The sequence below is a fragment of the Geotrypetes seraphini genome, chromosome 2 (assembly GCF_902459505.1).
Source record: "Geotrypetes seraphini chromosome 2, aGeoSer1.1, whole genome shotgun sequence".
NCBI classification, from domain to species: Eukaryota; Metazoa; Chordata; class Amphibia; order Gymnophiona; family Dermophiidae; genus Geotrypetes; species Geotrypetes seraphini.
Window position 1 is genome coordinate 491,248,888 of NC_047085.1, and position 23,433 is coordinate 491,272,320.

A 23,433-nucleotide genomic window follows, 5' to 3' on the forward strand; every position below is an offset into this window, starting at 1 on the left:
CTTGAACGCAGAGCATGTTTGCTTTTTCCTGATCACTCTCCACATAGCAGTTCATAGCATCTTTCACTCTCACAATTCCATTTTTTGTCTTTCTTCTGTCACTAATATACCTGAAAAAGTTTGTCTCCCTTTTTTTATATTTCTAGCCATTTGCTCTTCCACCTGCATTTTTGCCCTAAATATCTCTCTCTTTTGGATTCTTTCATTTTCATTCATCTGGTATTCCTTTTTATGCTCCTCCTCTTGAGTATTTTTATATCTCATGAACGCTAAGGCCCAGATTCTCTAAAAGTGCGTCCCGATTTTAGGCAGCTGTAGGCGTCCTACAGCTGTCTAATCAGCCAATCGGGATGCACGTTTTAAAAAAAAAAATGCTCCCCAGGCAGGCCTGAAGGCGCCTCAGGGAGCCTAGGGAGACCCGCAAGATGCCTAAGCTCGTCTAAGGGCCTTAGGCTGAACCTAGGCGGCCCTACGCGTCTCCCTAGTAGATGAGAAGCTTAAAAATGTAGGCCAGCAAAATGCTGGTCTACATTGTAAGTAAACGCGGCCGCTATACTTATCGCGGCAAGGGATCTCTCTGCCGCTATAAGTATAGCGGGCCGTGGCCCCTGACCGATCACTGGCAGGAGGGTGCCCAAACCCTCCTGCCCGAAGACGCACCCCCCTCCCCGACACTACCGACCGCCCCCCCCCCACCCGACACTACCGATCGCCCCCCCCCCCCCCCGACAATATCGGTCGCTGGCAGGAGGGTGCCCAATCCCTCCTGCCCGAAGACGCACACCCCCCCCCGGCGCTAACAACCCCCACTCCACCAAACCTGTTCTTACAGATGGGTCTTGCACTTCGAGCAAGCAGGCACGCCTCGTCGAAATGAGGCGGGCCCGCCCCTTCCCGGCCCATCCCGCCGAAGCCTAAGGCCTGATTGGTCCAGGTTCTAGAAGCCTGGACCAATCAGGCCTTAGGAATAGCGGGTCCGCCCATCCCTACTAAATCTAAGGTCTGATTGGCCAATCAGGCCTTAGATTAAGTGGGGATGGGCGGACCCGCTATGCCTAAGGCCTGATTGGTCCAGGCTTCTAGAGCATGGGCCAATCAGGCCTTAGGCTTCGGCGGGATGGGCCGGGAAGGGGCGGGCCCGCCTCATTTCGACGAGGCGTGCCTGCTTGCTCGACGTGCAAGACCCATCTGTAAGAACAGGTTTGGTGGAGTGGGGGTTGTTAGCGCCGGGGGGGGGGCGTCTTCGGGCAGGAGGGATTGGGCACCCTCCTGCCAGCGACCGATATTGTCGGGGGGGGGAGATCGGTAATGTCGGGGGGGGCGGTCGGTAGTGTCGGGGAGGGGGGTGCGTCTTCGGGCAGGAGGGTTTGGGCACCCTCCTGCCAGTGATCGGTCAGGGGGCCACGGCCCGCTATACTTATAGCGGCAGAGAGATCCCTTGCCGCGATAAGTGTAGCGGGCCGTGTCTAATCTAACCCGATTCTCTAACCCGCGTCTGTAACATGGACGCCGGTTACAGAATCGGGGTTTAGTTTAGGCCGATTCTGAATAGGACGCCTCTCCCGGGCGTCCTATACAGAATCAGGGCCTAGGTGTCTTGCGGGCCTCGCCTTCAATATAGGCGGCCTGCCTGGGGAGCATTTTTTTAAAAAAAAACGTGCATCCCGATTGGCTGATTAGACAGCTGTAGGACGCCTACAGCTACCTAAAATCGGGACGCACTTTTAGAGAATCTGGGCCTAACTCTTTATGCCTTTATTTTCTCTGCCCAAGAGGGCCTGGGATAGGCATGTGGAATCTTGCGGAGAGAGGAAGAGATAATGGTTACTGTGGATGGGCAGACTAGTTGGGCTATTTGTCCTTTATCTGCCATCATGTTTCTATATCGATTTCCTTTTTATCTTGTTTTTATTTATTTTTCTCACATTAAGGTTGGCGGCCATTTTTATTGCTCCTTTCAGCTTGGACCACTGTTTTTCCACTTCTCTTATGTCCTCCCATCCTATTAGCTCTTTCTTCAGATACTCTTCTATTTTACAAAAGTCCACCCGTTTAAAATCCAGGACTTCGGTTATTGTGTGGCCACCTTCTGCTTTAGTTGTTATATCAAACCAAACCGTTTGATGATCACTACCGCCCAGGTGGGCATCCACTCAGATGTTAGAGATACTTTCCCCATTTGTGAGCATCAGATCCAGTATTGCTTTTTCCCTTATCTATTCCGTCACCATTTGTCTGAGCCTAGCTCCTTGAAGGGCATCTACTATCTCTCTACTTCTTTCTGATTCTACAGACAGAACTTTCCAATCAGCATCCAATAGGTTGAAATCACCTCTCCTTTCTTCCCCAGCTTTTAGATATCTGCAATTTGCTGCACTTGAGTCAGAAGTCTGTAGACAGCACCCATATAGATGGAAGTTCCATCTAATTATAATAAATGGAACATATGAATGGGTACTACACTGAAGAAAGTTTTGTTACCATATGAAATTCACAATTGTGTTTTTTGTGTGTGTTTTTCTCCTAGATCATTGATGCCACCCAGAAAGGAAACTGCTCTCGCTTCATGAACCACAGCTGTGAACCAAACTGTGAGACACAAAAAGTAAGCAAGTATGCCTTTATTTGTAGGGTTTGAAGTAAGAGTATAGATCTTTGTGTTTGTGTGATTCTATAAGCTCTTAGATATAGTATGGTATAGCCTCAACGAGTTGCTCCAGGCATTTGTTAGTCCTGCAATCTCATCCATTTTATCTTATTCAGGTTGTCACCAAAGACCAAAAAAAGCTATGTGAACTATATTTTCTGTATTTGCTTTTTGTTTTATTTCCATTTCTTCCTAACTTCCCAAATAAGATCCTCCGGCAATAAAAGATCCCCTTGATTAGCAAGAACTACATGGAGGTCTCCTCTCAAACTTTAACTCCTTTCTTTGCTGAAGCCCAGGTGCATTACTGCTGTGGTACACACACATCCTATTGGAAGGGAGATTGGAATTCAAGTGTCACTCCAAATTATTACAGCTAAGCCATATGGTCAACTTTTTTTAATAACTTTTTGAAATTTACATTTTCAATAATAACAAAGGCAACAAAAGACATTTACAATATCAATATGATATACTAAAACCACTTTAAAAAAATTACTATTTAACTAAAGTTAGCCCACATCAAGGGTAAGAGAAATTCTAATTGCACTAAACTCTTTAAATAAATATCACAAAATTCAAATTATGAAAATAAAAAAAATAATTGGCTAAATATTCATATTACCTCCTGCTATATTAATCCCTCAACCTGTTCAAGAAGTTATTCCCTGTAGAACATTTTCTAATTATATTGATAAAAAAATACATATTCGGCCTCTTTTACAAAGCCGCACTAATGGCCCCAAAGCCCATAGAGATTTAAAGGGCTTCGGAGCTGTTGCCACGTGGCAGCTGCTAGTGCGGCTTTGTAAAAGAGGCCAATTGTTTCCCCTGTTATGTTATCAAAAATTTACAGGGAAAGTGTAAAAAGAAAATAGACCCTTTTACTACTATCCAACTCTTTAGAGCCAGGAAAGCTTTTCTCTGTGGCTGGGTGGTGCAACATACGTCAGGAAAAATTTGAATTATTGTATTGCAAAATTTATCGGATTTCTTCTTGAAATATGCCCTAAATACCATTGCTGTATCCCTGTAATTCAAAAAGGTGACCAACGGAATCGCCAGAACTGCTGAATCTTAATGTTGTATAGTATTATAAGTAAATTAATATTATAATTTTAGCTTATCAAACGAAGCAGGTGGAAATGATGTGGATTGTCATTAGCATCTCTTTCCTTCCTGGATGTGATAATGAAAGATTAGGTTTTTTACCTCTGCTAATCTTCCTTCTTGTAAATCTCCTCTGGAGGCTCAGCTGCAGGGCTAATAAAACTTGATCCCCTTCAGGCTACCTGCCTGGGAGCTTCCTGTCATGCTCAGTTAGTAGAAAAAACAGGTAGATCCAGGACAACAGGAAACAGAAGAAAAGAAAGAGAGGGTGCGGGAACTCCTGCTACTAGTCAATTCTGCTCATGAGAATATCACACAAAAAACAAAGGCCAAAAAGGCCAACTGTAATCAAACATCAAACTTATAAAGTGAACATTATAAAACTGCAAAACATAGGAAATTTATCCAACGTATACACACGGCCTGAAGATCAGAAGGGCTCCCCGGGAACCCCACCAACCCTTAAGTTTACAAAAGGGAATACGCATGTAATTCTTAGTGAGGCTGGTCAAAGACACTAATCCAGCTTACTAGTTACTGAAGAGGCGACCTGCGAATTAAGACAAAACAGAAGGTTAGAAGTTCAGCCTCCAGAGGAGATTTATAAGAAGGAAGATTAGCAGAGGTAACAAACCTAATCTTTCATTCTTGTACAATCCCTCTGGAGGCTGAACTCGTGGGACGTATCAAAGCAGTCCCAAATCTCAGGGAGGGCCCGATAAGCTCGGCGCCAGAGCAGTAGCGTCAAAGGCCGTATCAGCCTTAGCTGCCACATCAAGCTGGTAAAACCTGAAAAAAGTATGAAGGGAAGTCCACGTGGCCACCCGACAAATTTCCTCAGGCAAGACTGCATGAGATTTCAGTCCACGAAAAAGCCATTCCTCTGGTAGAGTGAGCCTTCACCCCAAGGGGAGGCTTCTTCTCCGCTGCCACATAGACTGCGGAAATGGCCGCACATATCAAACACAAGATAGTAGCTTTGGAAGTAGGCTGGCTCCAGCATGTGGGGCCTGCCAGTACAAACAGATGGTCTGACAGACGGAAGTCATTAGTGGCCTCTAGATATATCAAAAGAAGACGCCACACATCCAGAGACTGCAAAACACGGTTCTTAGCCTTGGAACCTGAAGGAACAAAAGCTGGCAGCCGAACTTCCTGGTTGATGTGGAAAGTGGAAACCACTTTCGGAAGAAATGAAGGCACAGTCCTCAAAATCATGAGCAGTAGAAACTGATTTCACCCTTGTAGCGAGACTGCAGGAACAAACAGCATGACAGGAAGCTCCCAGGCAGGTAGCCTGCAGCTGAGGCTATAAAGGATGCAAGATCCTACGAGTTCAGCCTCCAGAGGGATTGTACAAGAAGCAGATATTATTGTGTTGGATTATTCTGGTTGGTTGAGATGTTTCAGTTTGACAGTGTCCTCCTCATATTTTGAGCTTTAAGCTCATTCAGACTGGCCCGTATTTGGTACAGTTAGTCTTATTTGCAACTATTCTATGGTTTTCTCATCTTCATAACCAACCTTTGTAGAAACAATCTTCATTTGAGCCACAGATACTTTCAGAAGCCAGTATGTATGTACTCCAAGTGAAGGAATACTGCTTCTTCATTATAAATAGAAAACAAAGTAGGCACCTGCACAACAATAAATACAAAAACAACGAGAAGGAAATTTTTCATAAAGCCAAGGGAAAAGATAAAATAAGGAAAAATAAATCAGATATAAATGTTTTTGTGGGCTGGGATGGTCTCCCCTACTAATTGCTACTATATGATTAGTTTAATCCATTTATACTTTAGAGTGAGACTAATGATTAAATTGATTTCTTGGAATGTTAATGGGGTGGCCTCTCCAGTTAAATGACAAAAAATATTTCAAACCTTGAGCCATCAAAAGGCGGATCTAGCCTTTTTGCAAGGAATGCACCTGACCTGTTGAACATGAGAAATTTAAGCATTGGTGGGTAGGTAAGGTGATAGGAGCAGAAGTGGTATATCGGAAGGCTGGAGTATTGATTCTGATTAGGAAGACTCTGGATGTACTGAGGGATATATGGGCAGATCCCTCAGATTGTTTTGTTTTGGCCCATGTGGTTCTGAATAGATAGTCTCTGTTGCTCTGCAACATTTATGTCCTATATGGCTGTATTCCGTTCCTTGGATCGCTTTTCTAGGTGATGGGTGGGGATTTCATTCTGGTTCACGATCCAAGCATGGATAAGTCTATAATTCCTGACCACAGGATTATTTAGATAGAACCGGGGGAATTTCTTACATTTGCTCTTCTCTTGATCTGGTAGATGTCTGACAAACTTTGCACCCTGGGAAGAGGGATTTCACCCATATTTCCAGAGCCCACGAATCTCAATCCAGAATTGATTATTGGCTACTCTCTAAAAGCTTATTTTCTCAAACACAACTGGCAGGGATATAGGTCCCTATTGCATCTCGGATCACACTCTCATCTGGTGCACCTTGGATGTAGATGGGGCGGGCAATGGACTTCGCAGGTGGAAATTCCCTTTGGAGCTCCATACAGATCCAGATTTTTTTGGACCACTTTCTTGTGTCAGTCTGTTAAGGTTAGTTTTTAGTAAGTCCGGTTTGTCAGTTCCCATTGTTTTCATGTTTTGTTTTATTGCTTTTTATGTGGACTTGTTTTGTAAAGCCACTTTGAATTTTGAAGAGGCGGGATATCAAATTTTTAATAAACTTGGAAAGTTTTAAGAAAGATGATGAAATTCACTTAGACGATCCTGTATTATATTGGGATGCTGTGAAGGCGGTTTTACGCGGGGAAATCATTGCCTAAAATAGTTTCTGGGAAAAAGGATTGGGACCGCAAAATCCTTCGGTTGGAGAAACAGGTAAAAGCGGATAGGATCTGGTATGCTTGCCATCCTACAGTTCAGCGGAAGACGGCCCTTTTAGCTTTGCAGGCCTCCCTGAATGAGTTAATTCATAATCATGTAGTGCGGTCTCTTCAGTATTTCTAATACCAATTTTATCTACATTGTAACAAGGGTAGAAAGCTTTTAGCTAATTTGGTGCGGAGTTTGGAAGAACCAACTAGGGTGTTGCAGGTGCTCGTGGAAGATGACACCTTGGTACATACAGATAAAGAGGTAGCAAAGGTGTTCCAGAAGTTCTATCAAAAACTGTATGATACTTATCTGAGATGATGAGCGAGAACTATCTGAAAAATAGTCTGATTCTTCAGATCCTGGATTCCCAAAGGCAGATGTTGAATGACCCCATATTGACGGATGAGGTTTCGCTGGTAATTCAATCTAGTAAACTGTGGAAAGCTCCGGGTCCCAATGGATTTTGTTCTGAATTTTATAAATTATTACATGTTGAGATAACACATGTTTTGATCTCCATCTTTAATGCCTACGTTCAGAGGGGATCTCTACCATCTTCATTGCGGGATGCTCATATAGTGGTATTATTGAAGCCAGGGTTGAAATCCAAATCTGCTGGGTTCTTATCGTCCGGTCTCGCTTCTAAATACTAAGGTGAAGTTGTTTGCAAAAAATTTGGCTTACCGTATGGCATGTGTCCTTCCTGATCTCATAGCGGATCCACAGGTAGGATTTGTAAGGGATCAGAAGATGGCCTTTAACCTTCGCTGCATCTTAGCTTCTCTGGAACATGTTGCTAATCTCTGCTTACCATGCCTCCTGTTTAATTCTTACGCAGAAAAAGCATTTGACCGGGTCTCTTGGACCTTTTTATTTGCAGTTTTACGGCATTATGATTTTGGGGGATTTTATTTGGCTGCCATTCAAGCATTTTATTTTTCTTCCTTGGCATCTATCTGGGTAAATAGGGTGCACTCTCATCCTTTCGAGATTAAGAAGGGTACTCGGCAGGGTTGCTCCCTATCACCTTTTCAGTTTGTCTTCACTTTGGATCCTTTGATATTGGGTATTCTGCAGACTTCTGATATTAGTGGAGTTCGCATTGGCATGCAGGAGTTCAAAATCTCAGCTTATGCAGGTGACCTAGTACATTTTACTAATCTGAAGACTTCCCTACGTGCTTTATTAATGGTGATGTTCAATATAGCCCAATATATGTTATTACTGTTCGTCAAAATTGTGTGACATTACCCAAAATAAATAACAGTAGATATACTTCAACATAACTCAGTAATAATTGCAGATCCCTCAGAAGTGCCTCCAGCCAGCCAATCACTATATTCACGGCTAGGTAACAATTTTGTGGCACACATGTCATCAAATCTGCTTGTGAAAGTGCTTTGTGCTAACATTAATATTGTGAAAATGTAAACTTATACCATTAAATAATTTTAAATCAAATAAATAACTTTGCTTTTTTAGCTTCTTTTCATTCATTCAAGCTTTTTTAATCTATGTCGGGAAGGGATCCATTCGACATGTTTCACCACCCGGCTTTTTCAAGAATAGTCCCCTGCGGTATTAAAACAGACAGATGATACTCTCCCCCATTAAATTTGTAATACAAAAGATTTCTAATGAAGAAATTAGTAAACGGTAAAACATGCTTACCCCTTCAGTCACATTGCACACCATCCCAACTTAGATTTTTAGTCAAAAAGATGGCCCGCGGCATCTTAATTACCTATTTAAATATCCCTCCAAGCATTAAGTCATCAGACAACTGCAAATCAGGAGTTAGAGCAGTGACATCCACTCAATTTCCTGATTTAAACCTGAAGGTGTCACAGTATTAAGTGTAAAAATCCAGTGTTCTTTATAATTCAATCTTCTTTGATCTGATCAGTAATTCTCCACCGGATATCCTCTACAGTGTGTGTCAAATCCTGCCAGTGTTGGGACTAGTGGTGCCTATATGACTCCTTTTAGAATTCTGGATTTGTGCTCGTTTAATCTAACATGTAGAGGACAGATGTTTCTCCCCACATATGTTAACCCACAAGGACAAATGATGACATATACCACATTATATGGCTTAGTATATGTCCAAGATTTTATATTCATGTCCTAATCCGGTGGTTTCCATTCATGACCCTCAATCGTTTTGTCACTCCATTGACAACTCCCACATTGTTTGTATGTATTATCAGTATCTTTCCTCTCTTCATTCTCCATATATCTGTATTTCAATAGCCATTCTCCCAGATTCCTGCCTCTATTATAGGCTATAGAGGGGAATTATTTAAAGACTTCCGATGTTATTCTTAAAATATGCCAATGTTTTTTCATGCTATCAACCAATATATATGAGTGATCATAATATGGTATAACACACACCAGCTTATCCTCATTAATGGTGATTTCAAAATATGGGGATATCTCAGGGTTTAAGTTAAATTTGGATAAGTCACTGGCTCTTGCTACATCTCAGGAGGTGCAGATGGTTGAGATGGTCCGTTCCTGTTGAAGTGGGCAGATTCTTCTTTTCACTATTTAGGAATTCACTTAACTCCCTCCTCTGTCTCTCTTAAGGACCTTAACTTGAGATTATGGCTAGATTATACTCGTTGATGCTTGGATTGCTGGAAATTTTTTCCCCTATCTTTACATGATAGAATTCAGCTATTTAATATGGTACTTTTTCCAAAATGGCTTTATGTTTTACAACTCTTGCCAATTCGTTTGTTACAGAAAGATCTGCAGGAGTTATATAGATTGCAGTCTAAATTTCTCTGGGGAGGCAAGAAGCCTTGTGTGGCTTTTCATTATCTACTAGGGTCTTGGTCTCAGGGGGGATGGACATTCCAGATATGTAGAAGTATAATCAACCCTGTCTCTTTCGATATCTTGGAGACCAGATTCTGGAACAGGAGGACTATACCTACTTTAATTATGAACTGGCTTTGAATCACCCTTGGCAACTTTACTCTTTACTTCACGCTCCTAGGGCTTCGCTTCTTCTCCCTTTACACTCTTCTCTCTTACTGGGCTCCCTTAGAGACACTTGGAAATTCTTAGTGATCTTGCTTGGTGGGAGGCCTGGAATCTCAGATCAGCTTCCTATTTGGGTATGATGAGCCGAGCAGTCATTTCCCCATCACGTTGCCAGAACTTGCAGTGCTCTGAGCCAGGTTTTCTATCAACTCTTTCTGTATTCACAAACATATATACTTCTAGACACTCTTGAAGATATAATGAACACTTTTATTGGTGTACAGGACCTGAGTCTGTTCCTTTACACAGCTCAGAGAAACCAAAACTATATGTACTTTAAGTTCAGTCTCTTAGTCCAGTGTAACAGTTTGTTCTATAGACAGTATCAATTCCCATTTAGTGTTTAATCAGTTCTTAGCAATTTCAAGACCTATGTAACCTACCTCAGCCACACCAGATATTAGCTGTTCCTTGCACAGCAGTGTTAGGCTCTTCAGCAGACAGCCTCAACCCAATAAACATTGGCTTACCTTAGCCAGCACCTTTACTGTCCAAGCTTCCAATATTCAGTAAGCTTCTCATCCAGCCAAGCACAACACCACTCACCATACCAGCTCTTCCAAATAATCCTGATCAATCTTCTCCGCTTCCCCTGGGGTTCTCCTTAACCCACGGCTTCTGAGCCTTCTCTGCTCAGGGAAGTCTCTTTGTGGAGGCTGTCACCTTCCCTCAGGTAACCCTCTCCTAGGGCCTCTCACAGGGACCTCCCAGAATGAATCCCTGACTGGGCATATGAAGCTCTTCCTGCCTGGGTTCCACCCCATGACTTAGCAGGGTAGCCTGTTCGTGTAGTTCAGCGCCACCTGCTGTATGAGGGTTCATCTCTGAGCTATAAAGCTCAATGCATCTTGGACCCTGTAGTTCAGCGTCACCTGCTGGATGAGGAATGAACTCTGAACTACAGAGCTCAATGCATTCTGGACCCTGTAGTTTACCCACTAATTGGTCAGCGCCCTCTACTGCCCACCAACATAACATCACTCATGAGGGCGAATCCCCGACTCCCTCACAGGGGAAACCTCCAATTTTTGCCGGGGAAGACTGTTTGCCTTTTCGAAGATGGACCCAATTAGGCATTATAATATTGGCTCTTATACTTTGGGTCGATGGTACTATGCAACCATGGGGGGGGGGAGTTTCAGCAGAGAGAGGGGATCTTGGCCACTGACTTTTTTGCCTATTTACAATTACAACATTATGTACGTTCTTTGGGAGTGGAGGGTCTTCGGTTTAGGCTGGGTAGTAAGCTTCGGGAATTTTTTGATCAGTTTATAGAGATGGGTCTGACTGTGTCTTTGTTACATAAGGCTCTACATATTATTACTCCCGGTAGATCTTGGGAGTCCTTGTGCGCTAGATGGGCACCTGAATTAGGTTTAGGGCACTGGTCTTTGGCCTAAGGGCTGCCACGTGAGCAGACTGCTGGGCACAATGGACCACTGGTCTGACCAGCGGCAAATCTTATGTTCTTATGTAGGAGGGTTTATTAAGCGCATCCCTACTCTCTCTCTCTGTCTGCTGAACTAAGGGAATATCAATTTCAAGTCCGGCATACTTTACGTGAGTCTAATTGTATAAATTGGGACTGACAGGGTCTTCACAATGTGAAAAATGTCAATGTGACTCTAAATCTTTTTTTCATGCTTTTTGGAGCTGTCAAGTGGTTAGGGTATTCTGGAAGTGGGTGATTTTGATATTTGGAATATTTGGTAGGACACACTATTTCTTTCACCCCAGTAGGCTTTCTTTTAGATAAATAAGAGGCCTTTCAATTGCCGGCAAGATTTGGGAGGCTTTTCATTAGGAAGGCTGGTCTACTGACTAAAAAAGTTATTCTAGGAGAGTGTACTTTGGCCCATTCACCGTCTTATTGAACGTGGTGGAATCACTTACATGCTCCTCAAGAGGGGTTGGGTGCGAGGTTCTTTTCGACAAAATTTTTTCTTCAAGTATGGGGACCTTATGTATATGCTTTGCATCCTAGAGCTCGTAGCCGGATTCTTAATATTCTTGAAACTTTGAGATCTTAATGGATGTGTTGGGCGTGGGGACTCTAGGATGGGAAGGTAGCTTCTGCTGGTCATCTGGTTCTCTCCCTCCTTCCCCCTCCTGTGCAGTGGTGTGTTGTTTTTTTCTCTCTCTCTTTCTTGCTCTGTTTGTTTTCTGCCTTGGGATGTTCAGGGTGGAGGGGGGTTCTTGAGATACTGATCCTCAGGGCCCATTAAGATCGTAGTATTGTTATGAAGTTGTTATTAGGGATGGCTTTGAACCAGTAGCATTCTTTATTTTGTAAAACTGATGATGATCGTTTATCATTTGGTTTGTTAATATTCTGTTTCTTGTTTGATTCTCTATTGTTCAGTTGGCCAATTTCTGTATTGTATTCTTTCAACCATCATCAATAAAATAGCTTGTATCTAGATATAAATGTTTTTTTTCTGTATTGATGTATCTCTGAAACAAAAATATGTTTTTATACAGGTGCACACTTCCAGAATAAACCATATCGATTTGGGTGCTTACAAGGATATATTAACTTTCAGCTGTTTTAAAGTATAATTATAAAAATCACTTTCATATCTACTTTCCAAACAGATGCTTGAGTAGATTGAAAATATGAAATTTTAAACTTGTTATTGATATGCTTAAGCATCTTTACAACCACAGACTCTGTAAAGTGGGTCAGTAACTTACCCAAGCACTACTTCATAAACAGGTACTTAAATAGGAAGGTTAAATGTTTTGCTTGGCTTCTGATAATGCTTAACATCTTACAGCAACAAAATTCACAACTCGCTGTCAGCTCTAGTTCTAAAGTCCTCTTTTGCCATGATTCTAAAAGGAGAGACAGATTGATAAATGTGTATTGCCCTTCACTGTTCCTGAGATCACGATCAGTAAAATATGAAAATTTAAAAAAGATCAGATACTCTTTTTATTCAATCTTTCTTTTATCCATAAAATAGTTGTAGAGAAAAAAAGACCTTTATTATAGTGTGTATTGGCTATTATCCCATTTGCTGTAAAGAATGTCAGCTGTTTCTCTATGTACAAGCACAATGACTGCATCCACATAAGTGGTGACATCATCCATTACAGAGCTGACCTCATATGCACTCTGAGCTCTGAAACTTCTAGAAACGCTTTTGAGCTTATGCAAGCATTTCCGCTTTCTGTAACGCTCCTTCCGGATTCAGTATGCTAGGTGTTCAATCCCTTCCCGCAATCTGGGTGTTGCAGAAATCCAAACACTTTTCTGAGCATGTGTTCCTCCTACCTTAGAGAGAAAACTAGAGCCCTCTACAGTTTCAATTTCTGCAAGAAATCCATCAGAAGTCTTCTGCTCTGCTCTGCATCATTTTTTTTGGCTTAAAGTTCATCTTTTTTGGTGTCTTGAGTGCTGTGAAAGGAAAGGTGCTCTGTCGGAGGAAAGGGTGCAGTCCTGCAGAGCTGGACTGCTGATTCACAGAGAAACTTTGGTGAACCTGTGGAGCCAGCCTGCTGTGTGCCACCCTTCTTGGACACGGGGTTCAAATTTCAAGTTTTATTAAAATTTAATGTGCACGCAGTGTCAAATATTTCAAAGTGTATTAACAAATTTTAAATAGGGGAAAACCATATGGCAATTTATTACAAAATAATGCATACATACAAAATTCAGTACAGATACAAAAGGAAAGGGGGATGAACTACAATCATTAAAGCAGAAAGAGAACATTTATGGGTAACACATCAGGGGGGGGCAAAAAGTGAAAGATAAAAAATAAAAAGGAAAGAAAGAAAAGAAGAAGAAAAAGAAAATTAAGTACTATAAATGAGGACTGATTAAAATTCCCCTGGGAGTTCACATGCCCTCTGACTCTGACAAGGGTTTAACCCATAATCAATATGGATGATAGGCTCCGGAGTAATCTGAAGAAATACTTTTTTTATAGAAAGGATGATAGATGCATGGACTAGTCTCCCAGAAGAGGTGGTGGAGACATAGACTGTGTCTGAATTCAAAAGGGCCTGGAATAGGCACATGGGATCTCTCAGAGAAAGAGATAATGGTTACTATGGATGGGCAAACTAGATGGGCCATTTGGCCTTTATCTGCCGTCATGTTTCTATGTTACGTGTTTTTGTAAAGGTGTTACAATACAGAGTTAGTGTTTTCTGTGTTGGTTCTCAATACTGCCTTCTTAAAACCATAATCAATCTTATTTTTGCCTATAATATATAATCAATCTATATACCTACGAGAAATATACATCCATATTTGGTTTTGTGTACTGTGTTCATACTACTCCTAGTTCACTTTGTGCTTAGTGTCTGTATCGTGATCTATGTTCATCTTGGTAGTACTAACTTCCTGATAAATCTTCCTGATAATCTTATCTGTGCTATGATTATCTTATCCCATATCTCTACTATGTTTATCCGATAGATGTTCCTAGTGGGGACTAGCCAACTATCTCCTCTTTGTTGCATTTTGAAGTCGGCCAGTACAGAAGGTATCCCTCTTGTCCTGGCCCACCAGGTCTTAGGCAGGCTCGGCAGTGGTCTGCAAGGCATCGGATGGGAGAGGGGGACAGGGTGCAGAGCCGGTCAGGATGCAGAGCCTGGCAGGGTAGGGAGAGAGGGGGGCTGGGTGCAGAGTCTGACAGGAGAGGGAGTGGGGCTGGGTGCAGAGGCAAGCAGTGTACTTGAATATTAACCCCCTGCTATATTTTTGAGTCAACCTTTTTTTCCTTCTTTTTGGGGGAAAAGGTTACTTTGGTTTATATTCGGGTCGGCTTATATTCAAGTATATACAGTATCTCTAAGGGTATCCTAGGTAGGTAGAAAAGAGAGAATTCTTTTTTCAAAGCAGGTATAGAATAAGTGACTGTGAATGCAGGCTCATTTGGTTCTGAAAATGCTATATTGGAGTCTGCTTCAAATGGTGCTGAATTAGTGTTCAGACAGGAGACCCAGTTGTTATGGAGAGAGACTGAGAAGAGATAAGGAGAAGCAATGCTATAAACACAGTTAACAGTTTAAAAACATTTGTCAGAATTGTACAGTTTCAAGTTTATTAAGATTTGTTATCTACGCAATATCATATATTTCAATGCATATAACAATTTTTTTTAGAAAGGGGAGGACAAAACAAGACATTGTATACAAATTATATACGTTCTAATGCAAACTGGTACAAAAGGCAAGGGGGATGAACTACAATCTTTAAAGAAAGAAAAGAAACATTTAGGGAAGAACACATATAAAAAAGGATAATTTGGCGACCTACATAGAAACATAAAGGCCAAATGGCCCATCCAGTCTGCCCATTCACAGTAACCATTATCTCTTCCTCTCTCTAAGAGATCCCATGTGCCTATCCCAGGCTTTCTTGAATTCACACACAGTCTCTGTCTCCACCACCTCTTCCATGCATCTACCACCCTTTCTGTAAAAAAGTATTTCCTTAGATTACTCCTGAGCCTCACCTCTTAACTTCATCCTATGCCCTCTCATTCCAGAGCTTCCTTTCAAATGAAAGCGATTCGACTCGAGCACATTCACATCACATAGGTATTTAAACATCTCTCAAGAAAAAATCAGTAGTAACAATATAATACCAAAAATGTTACTCGCCAACAGTGGGCTTTACCTAAAAGATCCACATTATCAAAAGGGTGGAGAAAAAGCCTCAAGATAAATTTTCTCACGCAGCAATCATAAGAACATAAGAAGTTGCCTCCGCTGAGGCAGACCAGAGGTCCATCTCGTCCAGCGGTCCGCTCTCGCGGCGGCCCATCAGGCCCACTGCCTGAACAGTGGTCTCTGACTAATTTTACCATTTACCTCTAATCCTATCCCTATAACCTTACCTCTACTCTTATCTGTACCCCTCAATCCCTTTGTCCTCCAGGTACCTGTCCAGACCTTCTTTGAAGCCCTGTAGCATGCTTCTGCTTATCACATCCTCCGGTATGTTTTTATTGTCATCGGCATAAAAAACTCACACCCACCAAAATGTAAAGATCTAATTAGGAGAATATCCCACCTCTGTGCACCCATAAACATAAATATAAGTTTAAGGAAAAGTAAAACTTAGCTCTGATGCCTGGAGGCAAGCGCTGCAGGTGTGTTATAAACGCCATCCTCGTTCATTCTTCATCAACGTAAAGACACTCCAATTACAGCAGCATAAAGCTTATAAAGCCGTCGAAAGAGCTTCCAAAATACTCCAATCTATGGCTTCCTCAGAGATTCACATAATGTTACTTCTTCCCACATATCGTGCACAACGGCATAAGAAGACTGCAGTGCAAGAAATAGACAGCTTCAGAGTCGTTTCCGGTTTTGATAGTCCCGGTGGTTACATCATCACAGCTAGTAAAAAGCACACCATTCAATTTTCTGGTTCAATCCTGATGGCTACATTGTGTTTTGAAATAATATCCATCTTTGTTCACGTTGATGTAATTGACGTTTAACATTTCCTCTCCTTTGAGGATATGGAATGTGTTCTAATACAATGCATTTAAACTGAGAATTGATGTTGTTCTTTAACACATTGCTGTGTCGGCAAATCAACTTTTTCTTATGTGAGATATTAGAACAATGTTGAAAGAGTCTAGTTTTAAAGCTTCTTGAGGTCTGGCCAATATAAGTCAGACCGCAGGGGCTTGCCTTCAGGCGTCAGAGCTAAGTTTTACTTTTCCTTAAATTTATATTTAAGTTTATGGATGCACTCCTCTCTTAAGTATCCATCAATTCCTTTAATTTCAAAAATTCTTCAAAAGTCGCAGAGGAAAGTAGTATAGTGATTCTTATAGCTACTCATTGCCCTCAACAAAACTGGTTTCCTCTTCTCAAGAGTATCTTGTTCAGCCTCCACTTAGACCTGAAATATTCCCCACCTTAACTCAAAATCAAAGATGCACTCTTGATGCCAGCCTCAATTCTTTAGTACTTATGGCCTGGAAATTGAGCATAACCTAGTTGCTTCTATTAGAATTCCATGGATGAGATGTGGCAATTTTAAAACAGCAAGGAAACCTTCCACAATGAAGTTATGTGCCTTCAAGTGGAAATTTTCCATCTGGTCTTCAGCTATTCTACAATAAATGTATCTATACCACATCTGTCATCAGGGTCTGTGAACATAATCAGTCAGGGTAAATAACAGTGCCCTTTTGACTTTTTATTTCTTGTTAGACCGGGTGTTGACTGTTGGTCCTCTAGCCTCGCTCCAACCACCAGAAGTCAGTCCACCACTCACTTGATTTGGCTCCTGATATACCAATCAGACATCGGTCCACAAGCCATGGTAATCAACTTTTGCTACTCCAATCAAAAGTCCAGCCATGATAGTCCAGCTTTTATGGTCTCTTTCAGGTCAGCACTTCTATCTAGCAATAGTCTCCAGCACCAAAAGCATCTTGCCTTCAAAAAGAGCCGGTCTCTAATTTCCTAGGCTTACCTGCTGTAGGTCTTAATATGGATCCCCTTCTACACTTTGTGAATCCTAAGTCATCTGCAAACAATTGTCAGAGTCCACCAAAAAGTCCTGGGGTCAACAAAAGTTCTCTCTCCCTGTCCCCCTTTCAAGAACAACAAGGTTCTAGTGGTGTGGCCTAGTGCTGCCTCTGCACCTGAAGATTGTGGGATCGAATCCCAAGGCTGCTCTTTGTGACCCTGGGCAATTCACCTAATCCTCCACTACCCCAGGTACAAAAAATAAGGACCTGTATATATGTAAACCACTTTGAAGGTGGTTGTATAATTACAAAAAGGCGGTATTACAAGTCCTAAACCCTTTCCCTTACCAGGTTTTATTAGCAAGTACTGTACTTTCCAAAGTTCTTTTGCATATACAAATTACTATAGATGCAAATGTTCTTTCAGTTCACTTGTTGGGTATCCATCTCTCACTCCCAGTGCTCAGGGAAATACTGTATATCAAAGCCTGCCCCTGCCACCTTCCTCGTAGCCTTCCCTGACCAGCTACAGCCACTCACAGAAGGTCCCCGTGCACTCACCCTAACTATCCAAGTGAGCTACAGGAATAACCTCAGATCCAGGTTGTCATCGTGTAAGGTCTATTCTAATGGATTCTCTGTGGGGCCTCATTTCCCTGTGATAGGGCATATACCCCCTAACACCAAGCGGAGCAACCTACTAGGTTTCTTCAAATTCATGAAGAGTAGTTTTCATCTCAGATTTCTATTTCAGGGCATCTGAGCTGTGTGCCTTATTCTCTCATGAGGTAACCTTTTGAGTTGATAGAATCATCACTGTTAACACTATTTTATCTGAAAATTGTTTTTCCTTGCAAATGTCACTTCAGCAAGAATTGTCATCACAAATTATTAAATAAATAAAATATGAGCCATACACTCAATTTCAGTGATGAAACTGTTGTAGTATAGACATATCATTAGTACTTACTGAAGGTGGTAGTCATTTTCCATATAAATAGAGGACAGTTTTCTACCAAAGACTCAAAATCATGCAAATGAGAGAACTCTACGCCACACCCTGGAATGTAAGCAAGCTCTTGCTTACTATCTGAAATGGCAGGATTTTTATAAAAATATTTTCAGCTATTCATCTCAGATTACAAGTTTATTATCTCTTTGATATGCCACCTATTGGAACAAAAACAGTACCAGAACAATTTACCCTACTTAGAAACACCATCTGGGTAGTTTGCAACATATAAAATTGAATAAAATATTGAAAGGAAATTACAGTTTTAAAGGAATGTTAAAAGTAAAATTCTATTTGTGCTGCATGTCTGCATAGCCCAACTGTGTCTCTTGCTATAGAACTGGATTATTAGGGTTCAATTATCAAAGGGTTTCTTTAAAAAGAGGTTTCAATACAGCTTTGAACTTAATCATAAACCAGAGAAAAGGGTATTGCAGTTATCTAGATGTCCTAGAACAATAGGATGAAGTAATTTCCAAAGAGCGTTTTGATTTTTTTTCGCTATGGATGAAACATGCAATTGAAAGCTCAGTTGATCAAGGATAATAACTCCTAGTAGTTTCCTAGTGGTTTCATTGAGTGAACTATATCAATTTTCCCATCTGAAGCGAGTGGAGTGGGTAATAAAATACGTACCTGAGATCTGTGAATACTCATATAGAATGATTTTCATCTGTTTAGCATTAAGTTTCATTTTATGAATGGCAATGATATTATGTTTAGTATTTAAAGATGGATGAAGAGTATATCATCAGTGTATGTAAAAGAGAATTTCTAAGGATTGAATCAGAGTAGCTAACTGTGCCAAGATGATGTTAAACAAAGTTAGGACCAAAATTATACCCAGAGGGATCAAACGAAAGTAATAGAATAAGATGGTGATGTTGAACATTCCATTGGACAATGCTTAGTCAATTTGATAAGTAAGAAGTGAACCATAAAAGTGCAATCCCTGATAATCCTACTTCATGGAATCCACTGATTAGCTAATTAATCGAAGGCAGATGAAGGATCTAAAGAGATCAGTACAACTGTTCTGTCCTGATCAAGGCTGGTTAATATGTATGTTGTCGCTCCTGGGAGAGTAGTCTCTTTGGAATGGACTTTATGTAAATCAGTTTGATTAGGATGAAGTGAATTGTTGTCCTCCAGAAACCTTGAGAATTGGTCAGCAACAGACTTCATTCTCCAGTGGCAAAATGTACCCTAGCTAAATGGCTAACATTATTTATTCAGTTCTCCTACAATAAAGCTGGTGCTCCCCTGGCCAGCAGAATCGCATCTCACCAGATAAAGAACCACTATTGTAGCTGTAGCTGTCTTGAAGTCTGCTTTTGCAGCTCCTTATTTTCAGATTACACGATTGGCTGAAATAGTCCTCAGGGACGGTGTCTTTGATTAAATAGTACCAAGCAATGTTTCTATATGAACTGTTCAACTCTACTATACACGAGTGAGTGGGTTGCTTCTCTGGCAAAAGAGTGCTATTGCATAGGAAACAACTCAAAGCTTGGGTCATCTACTAGTGTTTTTTATTCAGTCCTGTTTGTTCACAGAGAAAGCAAAATTTGCTTGCATATGAGTGTTCTCCATAGCCAGCACAGTTAATGAAGCAAACAATCTCGCCCACCTCCCTGAAAGTTGATGCCAAGCTTTAATCTTAGGAGACTAGTGGGACTTTTGCACACAGGAAGAGCTGTAAAATTTAGAGAATGGCATGTGGACAAAGTTTGTCCCGGTCCCATCTCTACGGGCTCTGTCCTCATTTGCAAAAGCCTCAAACACTTGTGATTTTATATTTAAATCTTTTCTTTTATTAAAGTATAAAAAGGGGCAATATTCTATATAACTGTTTATAAATCACAAATAGAACCTTCCATTTTGATCTGGTTTTGGTACAACCTTCCCAAAGATTCAGCTCCCTATGTCTTTAGAGAATGACATGGGGACAAAGTATGTCCCTTTCCCATCCTCCCATCGTCTCCTTAGGCTCTGGTTCTGTCCCATCCCATCCCATCCTTGTGGGCTCTGTCTCCAATGTGCAGTTAACTGCAGGTACCTGTCCCTGTGTTATTCTCGACACATGCTCAAAACAGTTTTCTAGTTCTACATTCTGGAACAGATGTTCTGTCCTAGTGCTATCTAATGATATTGCCCATAAATGCCTGTAATCCAGCTGTCTACAGAAAACATGTTAAAGGTAGGCAGTTTTGCTCAGTACTCTGTTAAGGGTTAAAATATTTTTAATGGAAAAAAAATCACAAGGGAGAGGGGTTAGCAAAAGAATAGAAAGAAATGCTTGTTTTGTATTTTGCCAAGGATGAAGGGTGAAGTGGTAAATTGATTTTTTTTAAAAATAATCTTACTAATATATTGAATTAGAAACTTGTTCCAAGACTGAAACATCAGAATATGCTTCTCCTCCACTGCCAATTCCAGACTTCGCTCCTTTCATCTAGCTGCCTCCTATGCCTGGAATAAATTACCCGAGTTTGTCCATCAAGCCCCCTTCCCTTGTTTAAAAGCAGACTGAAAACCCACCTTTTTGATATAGGTTTCGATCCTTAACCCTACTCCTCTGCCCTCCAACCCAGCCAGCTGATTAACCGTTCCCCTTAACTGTATCCATGACATCCTGTTTGTCTGTCTTGCCTGTTTAGATTGTAAGCTCTTTCGAGCAGGGACTGTTTTCTTACTCTTTGTGACTGTGCAGCGCTGCGTGTGTCTGGTAGCGCTATAGAAATAATTAATAGTAGTAGTAGTAATCAGATACACAAATGCAGTTGTTCACATATGCAAAAATCTCAACATCTTTAGTGTTAAATCTAGGGAAAAACCAGCTGCTAAAGTCAGCTGACAGTTAAATGTTCCCCATTTTACATGAAATGCTTTAACAATGTTTATCCTTAGAAAAGCAGACAGCATATTCTCACGTTTGTGACATAATCCATGGAGCCTGGTTTGGACAGTGGTAAAGTGTACTGTCACTTTAAGCTCTTAACGAAGCTTTGAGACTGCCTGCACCGCACATGCGTGAGTGCCTTCCTGCCCGATGCCGGCTCGTGAGGTCATCAGTTTTTCATTTTCTGCAGAGTGAAGATGATGTATCTGAACTTCGTTCCCTTGAGTTTGCCTTCTCGTTTCACTTTTTCATTGTTACTGCTATTTTACTTGTTCATTGTTTTTATTTTCTACCTTATTTTCCCATTTAAAAAAAAAAAAGTTTTGGTTTGAAAGAGGCCTTTAGGCAATTTTAAAGCATTTGCTCCTGCCTTCTTTTTACTTCACCATAGTATCATCCTCTCCTGCTGATCCTGAGTCCGAGGCTAACTACAAAAAACAAGAAAAAACAACAAATGAATGAAAGCAAACCAAACTTAACAATATTTTTTCTTATTTCTAAATATTATTCTCTTTTAGGAAATATTAGGCCTGGAGTCAGATTTCCTGCAACTTGGACTTTTCTGTAGTACTGATCACTGTTGGAACAGGTGAACATCGATTAGTGTCACTGACATATCTAGCATCGAGTCTCTTGATGCACGCCTCTCATCAACGCTATCGTTCCTCGATGCAAACTGTAATTTCTGAAGCACATTGCCTATTGAGGCAACCACGCTTCGACCCCTGCTGTATCTGCGGTACCTCCTCTTCATACACTGATCTTCCCTGCATTGTTGAACATTAAGATCTTCCCCTGCATCATGGACATTTTCAGTATCGAGTCTCTCGATGTATGCCTTTCATCGACACCATCATTTCTCAATGCAGGCTGTCAATACTGAAGCATTCTGCCTCTTTAGATATCAACACTTTGACATGATACCCTGCTGCACATACGGTACTGATTTGATGGTATATGGTATTGGTGCATCTATTCACTTTGTTCAATGTCTGAGGACTATGTGATGCATTAAGTTATCCTTGACCGCATCGACGGTACTGGTGCACTCCTTCTGGAATCAACTGAAGGAGTTCTTCAAAAGGGATATCAGTGACATTTTCAAGTTGCATGCCGTACCGATGCTAACATCAAATCCCTCAGTACTGGCCCACGCTGAACATAGCACATAAAGGCCTGTAGGTACTGACTCCAGTTTTTTCATCCAAGCATCGATGAACATTGAGATCTCATGGCAAGGGAGCATCATCATGATACCATTTCTCATTCCCCTTGACGTCATTGATCCTGTGCTATCATCATCGAAAGAGTACTTAATGTTTCTCAATCTAGAATCTTCTGAGATACCAGATATGGATTCTGGCCTGTCTTTCACACATGACACGTGAGTGTGAGCCTACGTTATGTGCTTCAGAATCATATGGAATCCCTTCAAATCCATTTCCTCCTTCTTTTTCCTAAGTATATCAGGCAGCTAAGGAAAAGCTCTGATTCTCAAATTTGAGTCAGATACTAAACCCAGAGTACAAATTCTTGATACCTTAGATTATGATGAACCTCCTATAGAACTACTTAAGTTGCCTCTGTACTCTCCTTCAGGATGTGCTCTTTAAGAGCTGGGAGACCCTTCTTTCTCTTACTATTTCTTCTAGCAAGATTGATTATCTTTAACCCTCACACCCTACTGAGAGTTTCCTGACTTCCAGCTGTGGATACTGATCTTACTGAGCCGGATCATCGACTTCTCCATAATCTCTCTAAACTGGAACTCTTACTCTCTGCTGTGCATATTCGCATTAATAGCAACACTGAACTACTGGAGGGATCCACCATGGGTGTGTAGAGTCTGTAAGGTGGGAGCACTGATTTTGTGCACTATAACAATGCAGTAAACAGGGGCATTTTCTGCATGGTTTAGAGCCTATTAATAATAATAACTTTATTCTTCTATACTGCCACAATCTTGCGACTTCTAGGCGGTTTACAATCAAGAGTGCTGGACATTCAGCGAAATACAATAAGTAAATATTCAGAGGAAATACAGAGATCAGAGACCTCAATGGCTCGACTCTTCTGTTTATCACATCATACTAACTCCATCAAAATGTAGAACGAACTAGGATGGATGGTCTGGGCTAGATCCATCACAACAACTCTGCTTATTACATTATGGAGGGATTCAATCTGGGTGTAGAATCTGTTAAGTTGGATCACCTCCCACATTTTTCCATTTACCAGATAGATCCACTATTGGTGTAGAGCCTTTAAAGTGGATCACCTTTTTCTCCTTGACTGTTTCATCCACATTCTCCGCTGAGGCCTCGAAGATGGAGAATACTATATTACACGTTTCATTGATTATGTTCCCTCATCAGGATCATCCAGGTTCTT

At 41.2% G+C, this 23,433-nt stretch overlaps 1 protein-coding gene across 4 annotated transcripts in view; it reads left to right on the top strand.

Moving 5' to 3' along the window:
* The window catches only part of SETD2 (SET domain containing 2, histone lysine methyltransferase), a 282,749-nt gene that overhangs the window by 94,059 nt on the left and 165,257 nt on the right, over nt 1–23,433 (top strand). For all 4 annotated transcript variants that reach the window (XM_033931879.1, XM_033931878.1, XM_033931876.1 and 1 more), the window contains one exon: nt 2,528–2,605. In XM_033931879.1, coding sequence (XP_033787770.1) covers nt 2,528–2,605 — 78 coding nt within the window. The remainder of the gene's footprint in view (nt 1–2,527; nt 2,606–23,433) is intronic.